Consider the following 24,512-nt stretch of genomic DNA (forward strand, 5'->3'; position numbering starts at 1 on the left):
GAGGACAGGACAGTCTGACCGGTGTTGCCAGAGCAGCAGGCCAGTTGAACTGCCATTCGAAGAACTCTACCCATCGTCCAAGACGTCGATGGATGTTAGTGATTGGCATCCCATCATCCTCGTAGATTGTTTCGCTCACACCAGACTTCTTGCTGTCAGTGGTTCGGATGAGTTGGAAGAGCTTCCGGTAGTTACCAGATGCAGCTACTGCTTCCAACTAATTAGCACGCTCCAGCCACCAGGCAGAGTCTGTATACGCGGGAAGCCCTACTCATTGCCTTCTCGTGGCGGGGGTGTTGTTTACGAAAATGAGAGGACGAAAAGAGAATGTCCGGCGCTTTAACCGGATCACAAACCAATAGTGCACATGGGCTCCAGTATCCTGCGAGAACAAATGGCGTATGAACCAATCGTTGGTCACCAGCTACCATGGGACTGCATCTCCTTACGATGCTCCACTGCCTTGTGGGTTAGACCTTTAGGTCAATGCTCGGGGTGTCGCCCCCCAAGATAACCACCTGCTTCGGTCTGGGCACCCGGGCAGTATCATAGCCCACACACAAATGATGAACTGTCTATATTTATGGAAACTACTTTTCTTGCTTCAACTAACAATCAAATGATTCAAATTATTATTATTATTTACTACGTCATGATACACCCAATTTTATTCCTACTCTGTCTATACTTATTTTTTCGACTTATACAGCAGCTCGTCTATGATGGAAATTCGACTCTATCTAAACGGTCTCGAGTCACTGTCCGGTTGAAAATTGTATATTACCACCGAATATGAGTACTGAAGCAGTTTCTCTGAAACCACGTGCACCATTCAAACTGGCTGCCTTCAACGTTCGCACACTTATGCAGGTTAGACAACAGATAGGGCTGGCTATGTCTTTGGAAAGTCCTAATATCGACGTTTGTTGTCTATCCGAGACCCGTATTCAAGACTCTGGTGAAGTACTACAAATTCGCTCTCCATCTGTCGCTTCGAAAAGCTTGTTTTACGTGCGCTTATCCGGGGACCCCGTGGCATCTTCGTCTGGTCTTGTTGGCGTTGGTGTCGCACTAAGCGCTAGAGCTGAGGTAGCACTAATCGATTGGATCTCCATTAACAGTCGGTTATGTGCTGTTAGATTAGAAAGTTCCATCAAAGTGAGAAGAAATCGGCGTGAGAAACGATGTCTTTTCGTCATCTCCGCCTATGCCCCGACAGATTGCAGCCCGGATGCAATCAAGGATGAGTTTTACCACCAGTTATCTGTTAGTCTCCAGAAAGTGCGTTCGACAGATATTGTAGTACTAGCCGGAGACTTGAATGCTCAGGTCGAGCGTCTAGGCACAGAAGAGAGTCGTTTAGGTGGCCGATGGGAACTTGTTGGTCGCAGGACAGATAACGGGGACCGTCTACTGCAACTGTGCACAGACCACAACCTGTTTCTGGCTAGCACTAACTTTCGACACAGTCATCGCCGATGTGCCACCTGGCGTCCTCCCTCTGAATCTCAAGCCTGGACTCAGATGGTGGAATGCTCTTAAAATATGTATTCACATGAAAAAAAATCGGAAAAACAGAAACTAGGTACAAAATAACCATACTGACGATTCTCTGCTCTATATCTGTGGTTTTGTGACCCATTATTTGACTTCAATTTGATCGTATGTTGATTACTAATGAAACAAACGTGTCGCCAATCCTCGTATATAATTATCGACGTAACTCGCGTTAGTGAATAATGGAATTAAAAATAGGTCAAATATGAGGATGAAGTTTTGAATATAAATATTTTTTACAGTGGTTGATCAGAACAGACAATCAGAGAGATGGAACGAAGGAAGTGAAGAGAAGAAAGAGAAGTGAAACAGATCGGAAAAGGCATGTTAGCTAACTCAATTTAACTAACCGTTACTCAATATTTCTAGTCACACAAAAATAAGTTACAAAAAATGTGATGAGTAAGATAAGAAATGCACACACATACGATCATATAAAAACAGTCAAGATTGATAAGCAAATAATTAACAAGATCAAAACATGACTCAAGAAGAATGAATAAATTGGCCTGTCCAGAAGCTAGAATAAGTTATGTGGGCGTGATATGGTGTTATAATGCGATAAATGTATGACTAGCTTTAAGGATGTAAAGAAAGCACTTTACCTTCAGTAGACCTCTTTTCACTTTGGAAACGAACTAGAAAGATAAGTCTATTGTAAACAAATGATCACCTACCACACCTGGAAGAAACCAACCAAAGGAACAGAAGTTAAGAGTATTGATCTTCAAACTAGTATTATTTACTAAATTGAATGTGTCAATTTTCTAACACATATTCACTCATTTTTAATATTAACTAGCAATCGAATTACGCACACACATCTTTGTGTAACAATATGTTGAAAAGGCAAACTAAACAAAAAAAGATTGATGTGAAAAATTGTGAATTAGTTGTATTTTTTACAACGAAAACATAAAAAAGTAGCGTTTTTTTCTAAAACACGAGTTAATTGAGAAAATAATTAGTTACTAAACAAGGAGTGACAGATAAACCACTGAATAATGTGTAGTTACGTAAATGGAAACGGAATATTTTAAGTCCCAATAACAAATGAACTAGTTAAAAATATGTATAATGTGAATGTTAAGCTTAGATTATGAGTGCACCGATAATATTGGTGATTAACAGACACAGGTGCGTGGTAATAAATAACGTCAATATTTACCCACCTACAGAAGGTTCACAAACATCAAGAGATTCTGAAACCGGAGGAAATCAACATACAATATGGATACTGTTATTGATTGAAAATATTTATCTTGAATAATTGAATAACAAAAAACTATTTACATATATTTTTTTAAGTGAAATTCGATAAATACACAAGTTCGTATACTCAGCCTTGATCGATCTCCTGATTGTTTGTAAATTCTAGTATTGAATAGTATGTTGTAAGATATACATATATAATGATCTGTATTACTTGGGGATTCGAATTTTGATTTAAACATTCTTTGAAATCTAAATTTTGTTGGCTAGAAATTGGAAACTACAATAAAACATTATTTTGTTGTAACTTATCATTAGATTCTTCATTTTGCTCAGATAATAAATTTTTAAACCAATTACGTCTACTTTTACTCAAGAGGTGCTTGAACAATCACCTATGTCAAGTGGATAATGTTCTCATTTCCAAATAGTCCAATACGTCATTGTTACTAGTCCATTTGTTTTAAACATTCAATATAGTAGTTAAACGCTAAGAGAATACATAAATGAAACAAAGTACATTTTACATCCAACTTTTTTTCATAAATAAAGACAAAAATAGAAGAAAAATAAATTAATTAATATATTTGTAATATTCCAATGGGTAGGAAAATTAGATTTTCCGTGACTTAGTGTAAGCCACTTCTTCAGAGAATAACAAAATCAAAATTATTCCAAGTTTAAACTTGGTTATTTATCCTCTGAAGTGGCTTACACTGAGTCACGAAACATTGGAAAATCTAATTTCTCTACTCATTGGGATATTACAAATATATTATTTTATTCATAAAAATCTACCCAATTCTCAACTTATTCGAAATTATCAAGTCAAACCTTGGTAATGATACCTATAGAAGAAAAATATTTATTAAAATATAATTCCCTGTATTTGAACTTTCTATTAAACCAGAAATGCATATATCGACATAATTAAGAGAAAATAGCATTTACACATCGATTAAAAAGTTTGACAATCAACTGATTAGACAGTTAGTATTGATGAAACCTACAGAACTGGATATGATAAGACACTAAGAAAAATAAAACTGGTAGTAATAATAGAAATACAACATACCAATTTCTTCAACATCATCACCAGTGCCCATAGCAGGAGTTGATTCTAAAGCCGTTTCATAATCTACGCTACAATAGAAAAAAGGATATGTTAATTTGAATGATTATAATCAAATATTTATTCTAAACAAATATTTAAGTTAGAACAGTTTTGTCTTAATTTATTGGGTCCAAGTTATTATGTGCTGATAGACGTTAAGTGATTTACTTCCAAAAGAGATTTTAACTGAAATGGCTAAAAGCAGGTTTAGAAAATGTAATAATATCAAACAGTAGAAACGATTCGTTTAGTAAAACTTGAAAATACATGGTTATAATAAATGTGTACGATTTCAATAAAATTGATAATCACTGAAAAGGCTCTAAAACCCTCCGTTTTCTAGTTCTATAGCTTGAACTCTTGCGTTTGTACGCCAAAAGTCTGTAATAGTTGAACAATTCAGATTCTTTCAAATGATGTTTATTTACTAAGAATAAAAGCATAAGTTCGCAAAATGAAAAGTCCTTGGGACCTATTCGACGCTAAAATGTCATATGCTTTTCGGTAGTGATCAATAAGAATCCCTCTAAAACCAGGTTAAATGAATGGTTATAAACCACGGGTAGCATAAATCTCCAATCTAACAGAGACTCACGTTCCCAAAAAAACAGTCAGGAATGTTTCCGATAGACTAATCAATCCAGAAATATCCGACTTCTGCGACTATGTATAAATAAATTAGTTATGCGATAACAATCAATACCATATTTTAAAAAAGCGGTGATTTAGTAGTTAAATCAGTCAGCTTTCAACCAGTAGCTCGTAATATCAAACTCCATTCCACCTACTGTTCGGATAGCCGATTTGTATTACTGACCTTCGCAAAAACAGTGCAGCTTAAAGCTGGTTATATAAACATGTGCTTTGTAGATAAATACTCTAGTTCTTACCAATCACTGAAGCCAATAAACCACGTAATATACAACAACTATTCTCACAAATGTAGTACATTTCTAGTGGCTGAACTTCATCAGCACGTAATCGTGTTTTAAGTAAATCTATAGAAAGAAAAGTTACAATCAATGAACAACTCCGAAGTAAAACACTTACATATCATCATAAATGTCAATAAAAGAAGCGGTACCATTATTTGACTTCAAAGAACTATCAAGAGAGTGCAAAGCGTTCACACCAGGTTCAGATTCTAGAGGATCTGAATAAAATAAGAATACATAAGCGAATAAAGCTGATTAACCCTTGAACTACACTATGTAAATGAATTTCTAATTGTATAGATTAATTTGATATCGTCCACTTTACATTTGAACTTATATTCTTAATCGAAGACTTAACCTAGTTATCTCTTTTAAATGACCTTACACAATAATAACTATTTATTCATATTGAAATGAAATGAAGTTAGATCTGTGGTTAAAATGTCATGAATCAACAGTAATAAAAAAAATTTATTTGAGATTATGAATCGACCAATGTTAGATCACAATTGAAAACCTGGAAGCACTGAACGGCCGTTTCGTTCTAGTATGGGACTCCTCAGCAGTGAACATCCACGATTCCGCACGCAGGAGTTGATAGCTACAAAGAAATTTCTCCAGTGATACATACTAAGTTTCAAGAGATTTGTTTTGTTTAAAGGTCAACAAAGCTAGAAAAACGTTTGTTCTCTGAACTTTTAGGTAATTTATGATTAAAATCAACAAGTTACCAACCGATTATGCTGATTAGTACGGATCGTAAGGGCTACCCACCTGACAGATGAAAATTAGAGGATGTAATTACGCAATAAAGGTATTAAGAACATCGAAACTATAAGTATCGTATTCATCTTGGTAAATTTTCCACACAAATCATTTGAAAGGCGATAATGAATGTAACATTACATACATTTGCAACACAAGAAACATGAGCATTCACAATATGTGTTTACCAATATCTGAACAAAAACTACTACTTGATAAAATCACTATTAAGTTATAAAACCAGTTATGAAAGATAAGTAGCACATATATTTTGTTTAAAAACCAATAGGATATTATCTAGCCGATAAAGCAATTAATTAATCTGATAAAAATTAACTTTGCCGCAGTAATCACTGAAAAAATCACACCATAAACGAATTATAATTTAAAACAACTTGAAAAGTAGGATAAAACAAAACTATTGGAAGTTGATAACTTCCTATTTACTTACGTGTTAAATTAATTCCAATGGTTGAAATGTCATTATTTCTAGAATTCGTGTTTAAAATGTAACCCGATTCTACTGAAATTTGATTGGGATTTTCATTTGTGGGGTTTGAATTCTATGAATATAAAACGGGAAATGAAAATTTTTGAAATGTATTTTAGGATGAAACAAATATTACAGCCCCATAGATGAATCTTCTTAAGTATAAAAGTATACACTTTACTGATAGGTCCTAACATTGTTCATTTCTATCGATATTCAATTAAATATTAATGCTACAGTTAGTTTTCAAAAGGTTACACATGTCCCGTAATCAATAAAATATGTAAATCATCCCAACTTTATACCTAATTATAAGATTGTAACAAATTAGCCGACTATTTAGTGTAATGACAAAGAAAAAATAGTGAACCAAAAACTATCTGTTATTAAAAAGAATTAATTAAACAAAATGTTGTACTTTCTCGTTCTCGATGTAAATAGCTACAAGTGATAAATCTTTTTTAGTATGTATATATCCTAAGCGGATTACCACGATATTACTATTTAGTCACAAGTTTTTAGTAAAGATCAATAATTGCTAGTAGAGGAATTCGGGATGCATGTGTTTTCTTGGTCGAGACTTGTTAGCTGGAAGTAGATGAACTGAATAACATGTTGGCGTTTGAAGACAAAGATCTTGAGACCGGGTTTTAATATGAACATAAAAACTAGAAAGCAGGTACATTCAACTGATGAGTCACAAATAGGAGGATACAAGTGTTCTGGATTCGATAAAAATGTGTTTACAGTGTTCAAAAAACACTTTATCATATAGTAGTAGGACTTGAGTATTGTAACAAACTGCGATTTCACATAATATTTCTTTCGTTGCATATAATACGCAGTGAACCAGTTTTATAAATCGGATGGCACTTCGCACATTAATTGGGCAGTAGACAATAACTAAGGCACGAAACATCATTTATATACATGTTTAAAGCAAAGAGAATTCACAGCATGAAATATAAAAGTATATACTAAAAATACATACAACGGTCGATTTCATAACTAGCTCATTTGATTCAGTATCTTTTTCACAACCAATGCATACAGTTCCCGATTCAATATCGTTGTTTGACACAGATAAATTGTTTGTTTCTATATAATCCACATAAATTTTAAGTAATTTAGTGTATCTTTCATTTTGTGCAGATAATTCTGATCTAAGATCTTGTTCCCTTTCTTCTAATCTAAAAACTGAATAAGAAAGTAATAAGTAGTTATAAATCATATAAATAATTTACCTAAGAAGTAAGAAATTAGCATTCACTGAGACTATAAAAGAATAAATTCTTCCATTAAAAGCAATCCACTTTTCAAATTATTCATCACCAATAACAAATGAATATAAATCATGCTTTTTCAGGTTAACATCAATTAAGAAATGTTGAACAACAAATTAAATAACTATTATATAAATGTATGAGCTTTTTACTGTACAGTATTCATCGATTTATATTTCTTTAAAAATAACAAGTACTTAAATGAAAGTAGCAAATGAATAGAACCGACTTCTAGTTATTATGATTTTATCTTTGAACATGAAGAAATTCGTTACAACAACTGACAGAATATAAACAGGTTAACCATTTGACCAATATCAAACAGCAAGAAAAACAGTCAATCTACTAAACCTCTTCATAAATACACACTAAAAATAGGAACATTAAAATCATTTCTTTATGTAGCCAAAATTACTTATTAGCATAATAATGTAACGTGTAACACATAAACTAGAACAAAAATACTTATATAAAACGAAGAAAACCTAATTCCCATTAGTGTACGATCCGACTATATAAGAATTTACGTCAAACAGACAATTTCCTCATCGCTTTATAATACTGTTAAAGGAGACAGGGAATATTGAATTTTAAAAAAGTTCACATTATCTGAAGATGAAACCTAATAAACTGTAGGAGTGCGAAATTCGTAGCAGTAGCATAGTTACATTCATTCCCTATCTCATTCGACATTTTAAATCAAGTGTTATTTATAATTCTGCACATACTTACATCTTACCGCTTCCTTGTGAAATATATTTCTCATATTCGGATTCCTTTGGAGGTTGAAATGAAGTCCCATTTTTAGCTTTTCATCTTGTCAGTTTCCTTTTTGTTAGACTGATGTGATATGTGACAACTTGGATCAGTCCACATGAGTACTAAACCCTACATTGATAACCGCCAGACGAGTAAAATGGGACAGTGATCCTAATATATGTAAAGAATATCAAAAGCCAGAAACGCCACTAAGAAAAAATTAGCTAACTTTAAAATAGTAAATAGCCTCAACTTAAATGGATGTGAGAATATCCTACAAAAATGATGAGTTAATGAGTAAATTATATCTTTTCGAAAAAATTCCACATTTGATTACCATTGACAAAAATAAACATAAGGACCTGACATAAATATTTACCGACTTGAATCGCCACGCTACGAAATGCCACTGAAAATCTACCGCATACTAAATTTACACTACTACGACACCCTCAGCGCACTATCAAGTAGGAGAAATGTCAACAGAGGCTAATATAAACAACTTTACAGCTAATAATGTAAATCGGGAGGCTAAACAGCATTCCAGCGCTCACATATATCGAATGATTTGTGTGGTGCATATCCATTTGGTGCCTTCTTGTACCAACGTTTATATGTTTAAATACACAAAATAAATCGGAATTCACTTTTGAATACCGAACTAATTGTGTGAAGGTTAGTGGTCGGTTCCCGAGCGAGTTAAAATGCGAATATGTGACCCACAGGTTGAAAGTCAAGTATATCAACTAATGCGTTATATCACATAAAAATATAACAACAAAGTACATCAAATTACTTGAAAGAGCTAATTGATGAAACGGAAAAAATGCATCAATAGTACTTGAATAATTTATACCATATCAATGTACTACTTAGGTTGACAAGCGGTACCATCAAGAGACTGTTAATATACATTTAATTGTTACAGATAGATCGACATTACCAGGAGAAATAACCTTAAACTACCACACCCTACAGTCCAATGAGTACATTAATTAGGGGTTGTAATAATAGATGAGATCTTAAAAGCGTTATTACTACATAATTTTTACCAGACACTTCCAGCAAATTTTGGTTGTGTAAGATTTATAATGTAGTGCTATGCAAGCCCACATAGCTTATTCTAGCTTCCAGACAAGCCACTTTATTCAATCTTCTTAAATCACCTTTGACCTTGTTAATTATTTGGCCATCAGCCTTGACTGTTCTCTATGTAAGCGTATGTATGTGCCTTTCCTACCACATGTCTGTAATCAATATTGATTCACGCTTGGGTAAATTGAGCTGGTTCACATGCCTTCCCCACTGTGAGTCATTTCGCTTTGCTTCCTTCGCTCCGTCTCCTGATTACCTGTTTTGTGTTGTTGCGTGATCTCAGTCTGAAACTGATATATACGCTTTCTATATCCGTACCCAAACCATGTACTTATGTGGGAAAACCAACAGTGAGCAGGATGCTTTTAGTGGTCAACTGAATCGAAAATACACGTACAAATCATTTATAAATATAGATAAGTATCTATGGGGAAATAAGATAACGTTATCAAGCAATATAGTACGCCCATCAGTATTGTTCACTTATTTGGTCGATGTTTGACTGGGGCAGTTTCAGGAAGCTCTCCGAGTATTATAACAACTGAGTGAAAAACTAAATATAAAGCCGAGTTTAAATTCATTAAAACTGTTAACAAGCATTGGTTGAACTTTAAAAGTGACACAGAAATAAGGAAGAAACAGATAATTTACAAATATACGTTCACATATCAATTTATCTGCTTCAATCAAGATATATGATGGACCTTTTGGTAACTATGGCTTACTAGCCTTCTAGTCATCAGTCAGATACAACGTACGACCAGGCATATATGTGCATCCGTCCAAGTTGCCATACCTCATTAGCACAAGATGAACGCTAAATTCATAGAAGTAGTTACTTCAATGATAGTAATATATTAAAGAATACATATAAGGATATAATACAGGAAGAAAGAATTAGTTCGTAGAAAGAAAGATATAAAGCAATTTTAATCTCACAGATTAAGGGGAGACAGAGAGTGTTTACACCGACGCCATTGTGATCGATTCTGAGCCATGTCACCCAGAGTCTCCAACCATTGATTACGACAGTCACACGGACCCCAACCAAGTAGCCTGCATCTACCAACATGGATCAGATCAGAAGTTAGTGACTTCAAGCACTGATGCCACATTTTCGCTGCCCCTAACTTTCTTCCAACCATCCCCAACACCAGTTAGCATTGCGCGTCGTGGTTATCGGTGTTCAGGCATACGTAACACGTGGCCCAACCATCTCAGTCGATGAAGATTCACAACTTCATCAACTGATTTACCATCATTCCCTAGTATCCCACGTTTAACCTCATTATTACTTACCCGGTGATCCCAGCAGATGCCAGCAATATTTCTAAGGCATCTGTGGTCAAGTACCAGTAGCTTACGAATATCTTCAACTCTTAATGGCCATGTTTTGCAGCCGTTAAGTAAAACAGAACGAACTGCCGCGCAGTATACTTGTCCTTATAGTCATCAACATCATATGGTCAACTGCTCCATTTATATACTAGTCAGTAGTCTTTTAAGAGATGATAATATGACTACTACAAATCATTGTAGCTAGTCGTGGCATGTGAGAAATTTACTTAAATAATCATCAAGGCGTGGTCCTCAGAAAAAAAACAACTGGAGAAATTTAGGAATTATCTGCAGTCTAAATTATTGCCGTCCACCAAGTGTTCAAGTACTTTTACTCTTTAGATTTCAATAGTCTATTTTACTGGGTCCTGTGATAGTTTAGGTGTCGTTTTACGAAACTTCTAATGATCATATGTATTATGTATTTTCTATCAAATTAGCTTTTCCATTTCAAAAAGCGTACATTCTGTACTTTATAAGAAAACAACCCATCATTCACGATTTTGAGAAGTATTTTAAGCATATGTTAACAATTTATTGTAACATTAAATTCAGCTGAGCAAACTTTACTTACTATGATCATTAGCATTCTTGACAAGAAGTTGATAGTGTCTCGAATTCTCCTCAAGTTCTTCGAATTTCTTGTCCGTTTCTTTTTTCATACCAAGCAGCTCATCTTCCAGACAGTGAATATGCTGAATATACAACCATAATGACAATATGTTAGATTAAAACATACTCTTTTTGCAGCTATGTAAAGCTCCTTTTGACGACACAACTGTACAGAAATATCATTCTTCTCGGCAGTCAAAAGATTTAAGTCAAGGTCCAATTTCTGCTTATCCACAGTCAAGAGGTCCATTTCTTCTAGAATACCGACAACAATAGGTACCAATCCACCGTATGCGGATTCGCCATAGACCTTCTTTATGACTTCAAACTCCCGATAAATTATTTGGGCTAATTGATAGACCCTGGGTGAAATCCGTTGTTCCTTTCCAAAATCCATGAGCTTCGTATGTTTTTGATACTAAAGTACACTTTTCTCACTGAAAAAATAAAATGTTATAAAATTCGAATCAATCCCAATAACCAATTACTAACAGGAAATGTTTCTTTAAGAGTCGGAAAATGTATCGTTTGTGTCTAAATTTTGTCAATAAATTCTCGTTTTGACACTAGGTAAATTACCATTTATATACCGGGAAAAGTCCTCAACAGGGTATTGTTAAACAGGATGAAGGACTGCGTAGACGCCCAACTTCGTGACCAACGGGCAGGATTCCGTAAGGATAGATCGTGTACAGACCAAATCACAACTCTACGGTTCATTGTGGAACAATCAATTGAATGGAATTCATCACTCTACATCAACTTCATTGACCACGAAAAGGCATTTGATAGCGTGGACAGGACAACACTATGGAAACTTCTTCGACACTACGGCGTGCCTCAGAAGATAGTCAATATCATACAGAGTTCATATGATGGATTACACTGCAAAATTGTGCATGGAGGACAGTTGACAAAGTCGTTCGAAGTGAAGACCGGTGTTAGGCAAAGTTGCTTATTCTCACCCTTTCTCTTTCTCCTGGTGATCGACTGGATCATGAAGACGTCAACATCTGAAGGGCAGCACGGGATACAATGGACATCTAGGATGCAGTTGGACGATCTGGACTTCGCAGATGATCTGGCCCTTCTATCCCAAACGCAACAACAAATGCAGGAGAAGACAAACAGTGTGGCAGCAGCCTCAGCAGCAGTAGGTCTCAATATACACAAAGGGAAAAGCAAGATTCTCCGATACAACACAGAATGCACCAATCCAATCACAATTGACGGAGAAGATTTGGAAGATCTAAAATCATTTACATATTTGGACAGCATCATTGATGAACAGGGTGGGTCTGATGCAGATGTGAAGGCGCGGATCGGCAAAGCAAGAGCAGCATATTTACAACTGAGGAACATCTGGAACTCAAAGCAATTGTCAACCAACACCAAGGTCAGGATTTTCAATACACATGTCAACACAGTTCTACTGTCTACTGGGGCAGAAACCTGGAGAACTACGAAAGCCATCATCCAGAAAATACAGGTGTTTATTAACAGTTGTCTAGGAAAAATACTTCAGATCCGTTGGCCGGACACTATTAGCAACAACCTACTGTGGGAGAGAACAAACCAGATCCCAGCGGAGGGAGAAATCAGGAAGAAGCGCTGGAAGTGGATAGGACACACATTGAGGAAAGCACCCAACTGCGTCACAAGACAAGCCCTCACATGGAATCCTCAAGGTCAAAGGAAAAGAGGAAGACCAAAGAGCACATTACGCCGAGAAATGGAAATAGACATGAAAAAAATGAACAAGAATTGGATGAAGTTAGAAAAGAAGGCCCAGGACAGAGTGGGTTGGAGAATGCTGGTCGGCGGCCTATGCTCCATTGGGAGTAACAGGAGTAAGTAGGTAAGTAAGTAAGCTTTATGATATGTTATAGAGAAATATGGCAAATGGAACTAATAGTGTCTGAATAAGTCGTAATACGCGTTGCGTAATCGATGCTCCAAGGTTGATGAGATCGAATCCTATTACCACCTAGCTTCTTGGAAAAATGTGATAGTTTGAAAGAGAACCATTATAGTGTCAAACCTATTGATGTCATAGGCTTGTAAACATGACTGGATTTTCCCGTGTTTGAATGAAGACCCCATTGACATTCAGTTTGCACACGATAATTCAATAGCCCAAACAAGCAAAGGTAGAACACCAAATAACCTCATGCCACAAGATGTGGATTAGCTCCGAAGATCTCGCAAAAACTGCTATAAGATTTTAAGTGAAAGAATCATGGTTTTTCCATGTCCAAAATTGCTTATTATCACACAATACTAATGCTGGGGATTTTGTGACCACTAAGAGTAATTAGCAAATGAAGGATTTAACCTCACGATAAAATCAATGACAAACAATCTTAACAACCGTCAATATAACCTCAAAAAATGTCTTGTTTTATGGCTTCATGCTACACACATCCTGATACCAAAAAGATGAACTATACAAATAAAGTGATAACATTATGAAGAAAAGCTTTAAAATGTGTGGCCAAAAAAAGATAACGTCTATTAAAAACGATCAATTAAAAATACGAATGACAAATATTTCTCACAGGGAAGCTGACCTCACTTTTATGAAGGATTACATAGAGAACTGAAGGATTACTACTAGCTTCCATTACGAATCATATCTGATAGCATCTCAATCCACTGAGTTCAATTATATTTACAACCCCGATTGAGGAAACTTGACCGACAGACAAATTAATCATATGTAGGTTTATTTCTTACCACAATACTTTATTACAAACTGACCACGTATGTATTCTCACCTAAATAGAGTTCTCAAATAATACACGGTTTAAAGTTTCGGGACTAAAATTTGTAGAACAGTTTTAACCCAATTAAGCCGATGTCTTAAAATGGTGACACTAATCGGATTATCCTCAGTCCCCAAAAGTATTTTCGGACACCGGTAGTACCTATGTGACGTCACTAAAAATGAGAAAGCCTCCGGGAACAATGATGACCAAACAAAATCCTAGAACATATGGTGCTTATCGTCGCACAGTAAAATGTTACTATCATCATACTTAAGTTTGAAAAATTTTATCTTGAGGCAAAAGATTTACACGACGACCATCTAATCTGATAAGAACAGTTTCTAAAGTACCGTCAGTGGCAAATTCGACGAGGAACGGAACCATGAGACTGAATACTGAGTGAGCGAAAAGATGTCTCAACAACTGCCTAGTCACTAAAGCACTATACTGATGTGTGTATCATAATGCACACTATGAACAATAAAATCAATGCCAGCCCAGCAGTCAGTTATCAGTACTAAAAAATTAGTTGCTTGTGGAAATGAAGCTTGAGACTTCCTCAAGAATTAATATGAAGACAGTAACTTCGATACGCAATTATCGTTTATTACACTGCCTGAACAATTTTGACATAATTATGAATAACAGTTGGAATATTAAAAAAAACAGAACAATTGTACTATAACCTAAACCTCCAGTTCAATTAAAACTTTATAAATATACGTCTGGGACAACATTTTGATGCACATTCCGCTTACCGTCTACTACCGTCACCCAATTGACTTGAGATATGACGTAGTTCTCTAAGTATGGAATTTATTTACTCTTATGGATCCAACAGTATCCGGTTTGAAACAGTTGTTTTAGTACCGAATGCAGCTAACTATCCTGAAATGTCTTGAAGGTAATTATGCTTCAATTCGATCTCCAAAAGAAAGCTATCAGAAGTTTGAACTTTAACAAAATAGAACCAAGGTCATGAGAGAGCATTCTCGGTTTAAAAAAATGTGCATATTTTTCGTCCCTCAGACGATAGAAACATCAGTTGACAACAAATGTCCTTATTGCACCATTCTTGCTTATTTGGGGGGAAAATAACGCTTTAAGTAGTTCCTTTTAGTACCGCAAAAATCAAATTGGATTTCAAGTCCTGCTTCAAAAAATCTGTAAAATATCTCCCCACTATAACTTCCTATAATTGACGCCAAAAGATATGAATTCTAACCGCGAAAAATTTTTAAGCATTTTATATGTGTTCTTTCACGTTCTACCCTTCTGACAAGGTGTCACCTAATAGACTGCTATTGAAGTTGAAAAACCTTGGTATTGTTGGACCTCTTTTGAAATGGATTAAGGATTTCCTAGTAGGTCGTAGACAGAAAGTAAGAATAAATTCCAAGTGCTCCATCTGGAGGCCAGTACTTAGTGGGATACCTCAAGGTTCCGTCCTAGGTCCTTTACTTTTTATAATGTATGTTAATGATCTATGTATGTTACAGTCTCCAATGTTACTATACGCTGACGGTGTGAAAATCCGGCCAGTAATAACAAAGACGCATGTGCTCTTCAGGCAGACTTAAATAAGATGATAAACTGGTCTAAAAAGTGGCTGATGCCTATCAACGCGGAAAAGTGTGTCTACGTGCACTTTGGGGATTTAAAGGTTAATAGTAACAACATAGGGGATGTGCCATTACCCGTAGTCCAATTTCATAAGGATCTAGGGATGACAGTGAGTCATGATCTTAAGACGACGGCCCATTGCCGGGAGGTCGCCGCTAAGGGGTTTCGAACCCTCTGGGCTTTAGAACGGACATCCACTAAGTTAGACACTACCATGTTCTCCACACTATATACATCCTTAGTGAGGACTAAGCTTGAGAACTGCGTTCAGGCTGCAAGCCCCCGTTTAAAAAGTGACCCGGATATCCTAGAAAAAGTACAGAGGGCAGCGACCCGTGCATTTCTAGAACGCCGGGGTTTATCATAAAAAGAGCGGCCTGAAAAGCTAAACCTCTTTACTTTGTCCTATCGCAGACTAAGGGGGATCTAATTTTGATGTACGGGATACTGAGAAATGGTTTTGAACCTAACCTTTTCTCTCTTTTTCTTCCAACTAGATCGGGGCATCTCAGACGACGCTGGCTACCTCACCTATTTATGTTCGTCGTTCCCAAAAACATTCTGCATTGTCCCAGGAAGAACTCAAGCACTACGTTTCTTTTTTATATTACCCAAATATTTTAGGGAATAATACAGAAGATTAGTGTTTATACCCCCTTGTGTGTTTTCTCTGAGTCAGATGATCGAAGGTTACAACATGACCTCGTTTAGTAATAGTGTTGTGAACAAGAACACCAATGGGGACAATCGAATTTATTTTAATACAACGTTATGGAATAACTTGATAAAACCTGAGAACCTTACAGTAAATACTTTATTTGCAAAATACTCATCAATTGTCGCAGACTTAATCTTCCCTTCGTTTCCATACCAATCACTTTCTGCTCTCGTCCTCTTCTTTCTGATTTTCTCTACCTTTTGTCTCCAGACATTTCACTTTTGATTTATGATGCACACTATTTCCATCAGTCGACATCAGTAGCACACACAAAAATATGGCTGAACTAGTCGTTTATTTCACAGTTATTTTATGGACAGTATTTACATCTGATAATTCTAATGTTCGATCATTTCCTTCTATAAACTTGGACTATACTGGTCACCTGAAACGTTGAAATTATTTGGGTTCAAAATGCTGAGTTCTTAGGAAATACCATTTATTTCTAGTACTATCGATTACCTTGGCGCTCATTTGTTTTGGAACTAATCATTCAAATGGGAGTGAAGTTCTCATAAAGTTACAAACAAAACCTTTTAAAATCCGGGTCTTGTTCGTCTTTAATAAAAGCATTAAACTCAAAAAATGAGCCGACTATCAACTGAATTTTACTGTCAAAATTTTTTTCAGCACACCAATGTGAAAATGCTCCACTCCTAACTGATTAGTATTCAAATATTCTTGATCTTTTATCATTATCCAGTAAGAATGTTACCATTCATTCTCATTAATTGACTAATATTTGATTTCACTACCTTATTACCTTATATATCCCTCAGGTAGAGTTCTCACGGTCCTATCAACCTCTTTCAAAGTCTGGTATTTGTACATTTTTATTTGAACCCATCAAAATGAGATAGACTTTCTTCAAGGATATTACACTCACAAAATTGTAACATTGTTCTATTTAAAAGTCTGTAATGAATCGGTGAATCGAGTTCAACGCAAGACAATAGAGCGCTACTGTGTTGGGAACGAACTACGTGTGAAAATTTTCGTATTTATCAATAGTTTCATATTTCAAGTATCATGCGCCATTTAAAACACCGAATTATAAATCTGTATGTACCTGGTCTTTCCTGTCTCCCATTTTGACTAAAAAATACTGCTACGTAGTTCTCCATGAATCATTATCCAACTGATATAGACCATATAGTACAACATCACTATTAGTAGACGAAACTGAATAAAGTTTTCAAACTAGCATACCCGATGAAAACAACAAAGTTAAATCTCAAATAATCATAAGAAACCAACAGATTTCACAGATTTGAAGATGCCACATGTATTGAGAGTTTGACAACGCTTTAACCAGTAACATCTAATATGAATCGTATCCACCAAGTGAAATCAAAAGACAGAAGCGAGGAGGTTCGGAGATATATTTGATAGGCTATCAATATACCGTGGATCGACTGATCTAATCTGGCTAGCGATTGCAGGGGATGCTGAGCACGGCGTTCCCACTCGTGATCTAGTGCGGATGCATGATCGAGCACCTTCAGCTCGATGAGTCTGTGGTGGCATTGGGCCCTAACACGAGACAATTGAGGAAATAGATATTCCATATTTAACGCGGAGAAAAACCCAACGATGGATAAGGCGGGGACAATGAATTGGATTGACTGGAGTTGAGTGAATGGCATGGCTCGGCCTTGCAGGCGTCGTCCTTGTTGAACGTTATCTTATACCCTTTATTCATATTAAATATATTATTCCGTCTCTAGCCTAAGCTTGTTCTACATCATGTATTGGTGATTGTTGCGTTACGACGAGTCAGTGTAGACGATGGTATGACTTCTACGTAAGATCTTATAGATAAGGCAGGTACATCATGACAAGTCTACAATTTTAGGAAAAGGTCTATTATTAGCGCAGTACTAATATAATAGTAGACAATAATTCAATATTGGTAAGCGCGGCTGAAGAAACGCAACCTATTACTAATAATCCTTATTTTCCCCTTAACTTTCTCGATCGATTTTTACTTATGTTAACCAGAATTCTATTGAATAAGAACTTTCGTCTATATTTGAACGAAAAGTTTCACAATATTTGGGCGCCGAGTTAATTTGAGACATTAAAAAGAAGAATATATTTGTAAAATCTCAGCGAATGAATTTTAAGTAAATCCAACGTTTCGCCTGGCAATCTGGTCCAAGCTTTTTCAAGGAAAATATAATCAAACAACAAAATTATCGAATATAAATAGGTACATGGTTCTTCGGTTTACTGTATACTGAATAAGTCATCCAATCAACGTGAAGGATTTTTTATAAATAGGTATTTGCATTAATGTGTAAGAGACATGTTTATATGAAAATAATATGAAAAATAATAAAGGTCAACCAAATAAAAGTTCATTTGAAAATAATCAAGGGGAGAGAAAGAATAAGAAATTGTCGTGTTATCCTGGGCCATAGATTCAAGGTTATGACAAATTGTTTTTGTACACATAAGGACAAGGTATGTGTTATGGAACCAAAAACGTGTTAAGACAACAGAATGTGTTTATACGCAAGTGATGTGAGAAGAAATTTCATTCAACTAAAAAGTGACTTCGGTCTGTGTATATTAAGAAAACAGATCATTTTTATATATGAGATGAATCAAAAATGCCACAGCCTGCATTCGATGAAGATAAGTAAGATAAGTAAACAAAATAAAAGAGGAATGTATATGTAATTGAAGGTGTGTGTTATTTTTAATGTTCCAGTCAACTGTTTAACATATTCAGATAAGATAACGGATTTGAATCATTGAACGTATTATCTCCCAATTAGTTACTATGGCATAGATATATCAAATTGCAAAAAGGAGATCATGTTTACTTATTAATTATTAGTTGCCATGGGACAGCTAGTTGTATTCCATCTCTCCTATTATTATTGTTTGAATTAGCCTATATATGTAGGGCTTCGGCTGTTAGTCGTTCTTTGTAAGTATTGAATCCTTTTTGAATGATTCTCGTGCCATTGAAATCAACTGTATGACCCGATACAATCGAGTGTAATGCTATCGCTGATCTGTTCTCAAGCTTTTTTCTTACATTAATTGAGGGTTTAGGAATGTGCTTTAAGCACAGTTTGTGTTCCTTCACCCTCACATTCAGTTGCCTAGATGTTTCACCTACATACTTTGCATTACAGTCATTACATTTGATTTCATGAACACAATTTGGTTGATCATCCTTGTGTATTGGATCTTTGATTCTTACTAGTTTTGATCTTAGAGTATTATTTGTTCGAAAGAATACTCTTATATTTTGACGAGTTAAAATCCTTCTGATGTCTTCTGAGATACCTTTACGATATGGGATCACTATTGTGTTCATCCAGTCTTGCTTAACTCCTTTTTTAAAAATATCATTCCGTTCTTCATTCTTAATTATTCTTTTAATAAAACCTTTCGGATAATTATTCAATAATAGAGTGGATACAACTAAATTCATTTCCGTTTTTATATCATTCGGTTCAGTGACAAGTTTTTGACTCCGGTGATCAAATTTTTGGCCACTGTGACTTTGGTCGAGTGTGGATGCGCAGACTTAAAATCTAAAAATTTCCCTGAATATGTAGGCTTTAGGAATATATTAATTTTTAAACAATCATTATCCTTCCTTTCAACCGGGCAGTCTAAAAAAGGTAATCTGCGTTCAGGCGATTCCAGCTCTTTAGTAAACTTGATTTTGTCATCTAAGCTGTCGGACCGTTGGAATAATTCGTCTAAACCATCTCGTTTTATAATGACAAAGGTATCATTTACGTATTTTACTCAAATTTTTGGTGGAATGGAACACATTGACATCGCAATTGTTTCCAGTGAATGCATGAATAAAATAGCCACAATTGGAGAGACAGGTGATCCCATAGCCACACCTGTTTGTCTGTACAGAACTCCTCGAAAAAAGAAAACCGTCGAATGTAAACAAAGCTCCAACGCTCTAATAATGTCTGAGGGGTCTAGAAGGCAACGCAGTTTAGGATCAGTGTTAGAATCTAACAGGTTATACACAATATTTAAAGCTTTTTAACAGTAACATTAGTGAACAAAGAGCAAACATCAAAACCTGCCATTATATCATCCTCTTCTATCCGAATATTACTGAAAATGTTTTTGAAATCATTAGAATTTTTTATTCCATATTTTATTATCTGATTATATTAGAAAATTGACTAGAACATTAAAAATAACACACACCTTCAATTACATATACATTCCTCTTTTATTTTGTTTACTTATCTTACTTATCTTCATCGAATGCAGGCTGCGGCATTTTTGATTCATCTCATATATAAAAATGATCTGTTTTCTTAATATACACAGACCGAAGTCACTTTTTAGTTGAATGAAATTTCTTCTCACATCACTTGCGTATAAACACATTCTGTTGTCTTAACACGTTTTTGGTTCCATAACACATACCTTGTCCTTATGTGTACAAAAACAATTTGTCATAACCTTGAATCTATGGCCCAGGATAACACGACAATTTCTTATTCTTTCTCTCCCCTTGATTATTTTCAAATGAACTTTTATTTGGTTGACCTTTATTATTTTTCATATTATTTTCATATAAACATGTCTCTTACACATTAATGCAAATACCTATTTATAAAAAATCCTTCACGTTGATTGGATGACTTATTCAGTATACAGTAAACCGAAGAACCATGTACCTATTTATATTCGATAATTTTGTTGTTTGATTATATTTTCCTTGAAAAAGCTTGGACCAGATTGCCAGGCGAAACGTTGGATTTACTTAAAATTCATTCGCTGAGATTTTACAAATATATTCTTCTTTTTAATGTCTCAGAATTTTATTGGTCCTCTGATTAATGCTCACATGTATTATCGTAATTTTATGCTGATTTGTATTCATAACATACTAACTCAATTGATAACAATAACTGGTCATTTATATTAATTAGCTTTGATGGTTCGTTAACAAGCTTTAATAGCATTTACATGCTTCAGTTGAATAAACTTGTTCAGATATCAAGCTCAAGCAAATATGACATGTAAATAACCTAAATATACATGGACTAGCAACGTAAGCAAGGAATAATTGGTTATGTATGTTGAAAAATAATGATTTTTTAATTTTAGACTTCATTAGGTCCCACATCTTTCTTTAAAACAAGAGTTACGGTCACATTATGAAGTAACTCGCCCTCCGATACCGGACTACACGATCTAACTGGTTTGTTAACAGAGACATACCGATTAAAGGTTGACAAAGTTTAAAAATACCATAGTTACGATACTTCAACTAACAAAGGATCACATACCCCTAAGTTTATCACGCTGAATATTTTCCCACACGTGCTGATCACGTCAACAGTAGCAAAACCTAAGGGTAACCGGGAGTCTAAACATCTGATTGATGCAGTCGATTATCCGCAGTAACATTAAACTCCCAATCCTGTTCATGAGAACACATACTTGGTAACATAAACTTACCGAGCTCTTATCTGAGAAAGACTCAAAGTATAGTGTGGATGGGAACTACTGAAGATTTTGAGGTCCAGGGCTTGGATCGTCTAGTCTTTTTTCGCGAACTGTAGGTCAAAAGCAAGTGGTTTTGGCCTTGGTTTGCAAATTGTTTTATTTCAGCCCGGTTAAAACTATTCACATCATTAACTCTATCGTGGCTCCCTGTGAATATCCAAAATATTATGTCCCCTTTCCTTAGATTCCGAAACTTCGGGAGATGATTTTTCGACAGTAAATGATTTCAAAGCCACTTTGGGTGTAACACGGGCCCGTTAAGTGGTCTTCGGATCTTCTATACAGATGATTGGAGAATACTCAGTGGGTTATTGAAGATAGGTCTGAACATAGACACTGACAAGCCGGATGCAACTGCTGTCACAGAAACTGGGTTTTTAACAGCTTGAGTTGATTGGTTAAGAGTCGACCTCAAACAACTAAGCACATGTCAAAATGATAGAGATCAAGTATTCACTCTACTGTGAGGCGGGTGAGGCCTTGCTACACAGTTTTAACAGTTAGTCATCAGTTGGTCGATGTTTAAACTTAGGAGACTTGAGTTCACCTACAGTAGGTTGGAAAAACCCGAGGACCAAGTTTTCTGTAAATTTCTCCGAAAAGAAAGTAGTTGGTGCGGTTATCTATAGTACTCTGGTGCAAGATATGTATCCCCTTGTCAGAACTCATATTGACCCAGGCTTTCATTATATGACAACCACTGTCAGAACTAACACAAGCTCAGCCTCCTGTCCTTTCCAAACTGAATTCCATAGAGTGACAAGTCGAAATTCTGTAGAAGGACGTGAATTTGTCATTAGAGATCTCACCAGCCATTTATACAGTCATCAAGCCCCATTATTTCGTTCCACCCATCTCCAAATTTTGACATAATCTATCCCCTTATAAAGGAAAGGGACTCACTAACATTTTGTCATACAGATGTGTGCTAAAAACTTTTTATGTACACTATGGAAACTGTGTGAAATTTTCAGCATAATCAGTTTTAAGCATCACTTTGAAAAATGCTTTTTTTTAGTAGGGTGAACACTAATCTATTCATCTATAATTATTTCGAAGTACCGTCGATTGAAAATTGAAGTTCCCATTTTGTTTAATTCTCACTCTTTATTAGTGCGCACTTTGTGGTATCACTCGTGTAGGCATGAGTTTCCAAAAGAAGGTAATGGGGGACTGAATTTAAATTATCCATAATATTAGCCCATAATTATAGATGCACAAGGCCATCTTCTTGGTCGTTTGGCCTCTGTTGTGGCCAAAACACTGCTCAATGGTCAGAAAGTAGTCGTAGTACGGTGTGAAGGCATCAATATATCAGGATCGTTTTATCGAAACAAATGTAGGTCACCGCTGTTAAGTTTACTTCGTAGTAAAATATCTCGACTTCCTTAGGAAGCGGATGAACACCAACCCATCGAGAGGTCCATATCACTTCAGAGCACCCGCAAAAATATTCTGGCGTACTGTCCGTGGTATGCTTCCTCACAAGTTATACCGTGGAAAACAGGCTCTTGACGGACTCAAAGTTTTCGAAGGCATACCTCCTCCATACGACAAGAAGAAGCGCATGGTTGTTCCTTCAGCTTTACGAGCAATCCGGTTGAAGCCAGGACGAAAGGTTGTTTGTCTAATTGCATTTAACTTTTCCATAGTTTTCTGTATTATCTCGTTTGTCTAACGATGTCGGGTGGAAGTATAAGAATGTGATCGAAAAGATGGAGAATCGTCGGAAAGCCAAGGCAGCTGTCTGGTATAAAAGGAAAAAGCTTCTGAAGAAACCGAGCGAGGTTGTCAGAGGACGAGCTAAAGAAGCGATTGCACCATATCAAGCAATTCTTAAACAGTATGGTTACTCTTAGACTTGTATATTATGAGGCTTTACAAACACATCTTTTACGGATAATCACCGGCTTTTATTTTGTTAATGAAGCTTAGTGCTGTTGTTTGTAGCTTAAAATTTAAGCGGGTCCAAGACTAATCAGGATTATTTGGTTGTCACAAGAATAAGTTGTAATGAGCTGTTTTTGTTATCGACTAGGGAATAGTTAACCAAAAGAATAGTTATCTTTTCATTTAGGTGGGTGACTAATTTTTCGTATGCTTTCATTATGGGTTTACTTCGTGGAATCTGTCGCAATGCATGGTTTGTTTAAAAATCCCAGTCTTTTGGAATGAATAGGAGAACATTAGTCATGGCGACTCCTCTTGGATTGGCGAGACTTATTGAAACGCGTCTACTCAGAATCTGATGTTTATTGACTGCATGTCGGATACTTTAATTGAACTCACTCGTTTGCAAACCGAGGGTGGATATCGATTTTCACATGCTATACATTTTCTGTAGCTTTAATCTATCCTTCATCAGGAGTTACCCCCCTTGTACTTTGTGGTTTATTATTCAAAATCGGGGTATTTCTTGTGCTTATAGTACCATGAGGTTGGAAACGTTCATTTAAGTTCGACAACATTGTATAGAAACTATTATTCCCGGTCTATTCCTGGCGTAGCAACTGTAAAAAGGTTTTGGTGGCCGTTACTTTATTCGACCATGAGGTCATTCAATTATGGAGTTACCTGTGATGTTTAATTCGCCTGAGTTTACTTAAGGCGTTCGTATCAGGTACGTCAGTTTTTCTGTCTAAGCATCGTATTAGTCTGCTTCGTTTATATGTTATCGTCCTACAAGTTTTGTGCCGATACATTGTTATTAAAACCACCAATAATGCTGT

General features: G+C 35.7%; 2 protein-coding genes across 5 annotated transcripts in view; one reads left to right on the top strand and one right to left on the bottom strand.

Moving 5' to 3' along the window:
* SPAG9_1 (mitogen-activated protein kinase 8 interacting protein 3) overlaps positions 1 to 15,066 on the bottom strand; it is a 34,723-nt gene extending 19,657 nt beyond the window's left edge. The window contains exons 1-8 of one of the 3 annotated variants that reach the window (XM_051211988.1): positions 14,687 to 15,066; positions 11,288 to 11,597; positions 11,123 to 11,243; positions 7,065 to 7,270; positions 6,035 to 6,146; positions 4,934 to 5,036; positions 3,845 to 3,912; positions 2,730 to 2,759 (exon numbers count right to left, since the gene is read on the bottom strand). In XM_051211988.1, the coding sequence (XP_051072120.1) occupies positions 2,730 to 2,759; positions 3,845 to 3,912; positions 4,934 to 5,036; positions 6,035 to 6,146; positions 7,065 to 7,270; positions 11,123 to 11,243; positions 11,288 to 11,557 (910 nt within the window). In that variant the 5' untranslated portion in view covers positions 11,558 to 11,597; positions 14,687 to 15,066. Of the gene's footprint in view, positions 1 to 2,729; positions 2,760 to 3,844; positions 3,913 to 4,773; positions 5,037 to 6,034; positions 6,147 to 7,064; positions 7,271 to 11,122; positions 11,244 to 11,287; positions 11,598 to 14,686 lie in introns of all 3 variants that reach the window. The other 2 variants (XM_051211987.1, XM_051211989.1) reach the window with 2 other exon arrangements.
* Positions 15,067 to 22,885: 7,819 nt separating this feature from the next.
* On the top strand, positions 22,886 to 23,686 carry RPL13A_1 (60S ribosomal protein L13A; the record flags this gene model as incomplete). Of its 2 annotated transcripts, XM_012938269.3 has the most annotated exons (4): positions 22,928 to 22,945; positions 22,984 to 23,122; positions 23,154 to 23,401; positions 23,436 to 23,686. In XM_012938269.3, the coding sequence occupies 4 exons, from the start codon at positions 22,928 to 22,930 to the stop codon at positions 23,640 to 23,642; spliced, it is 612 nt and encodes a 203-aa protein (XP_012793723.2). In that variant the 3' UTR covers positions 23,643 to 23,686. The 2 variants fall into 2 exon arrangements, with proteins under 2 accessions (XP_051072122.1, XP_012793723.2); XM_051211990.1 differs by having other exon boundaries at positions 22,886 to 22,945; positions 22,984 to 23,401.
* Between the last annotated feature and the right edge of the window lie 826 nt (positions 23,687 to 24,512).

This window comes from Schistosoma haematobium, chromosome ZW (assembly GCF_000699445.3).
Source record: "Schistosoma haematobium chromosome ZW, whole genome shotgun sequence".
Lineage (NCBI taxonomy): Eukaryota > Metazoa > Platyhelminthes > Trematoda > Strigeidida > Schistosomatidae > Schistosoma > Schistosoma haematobium.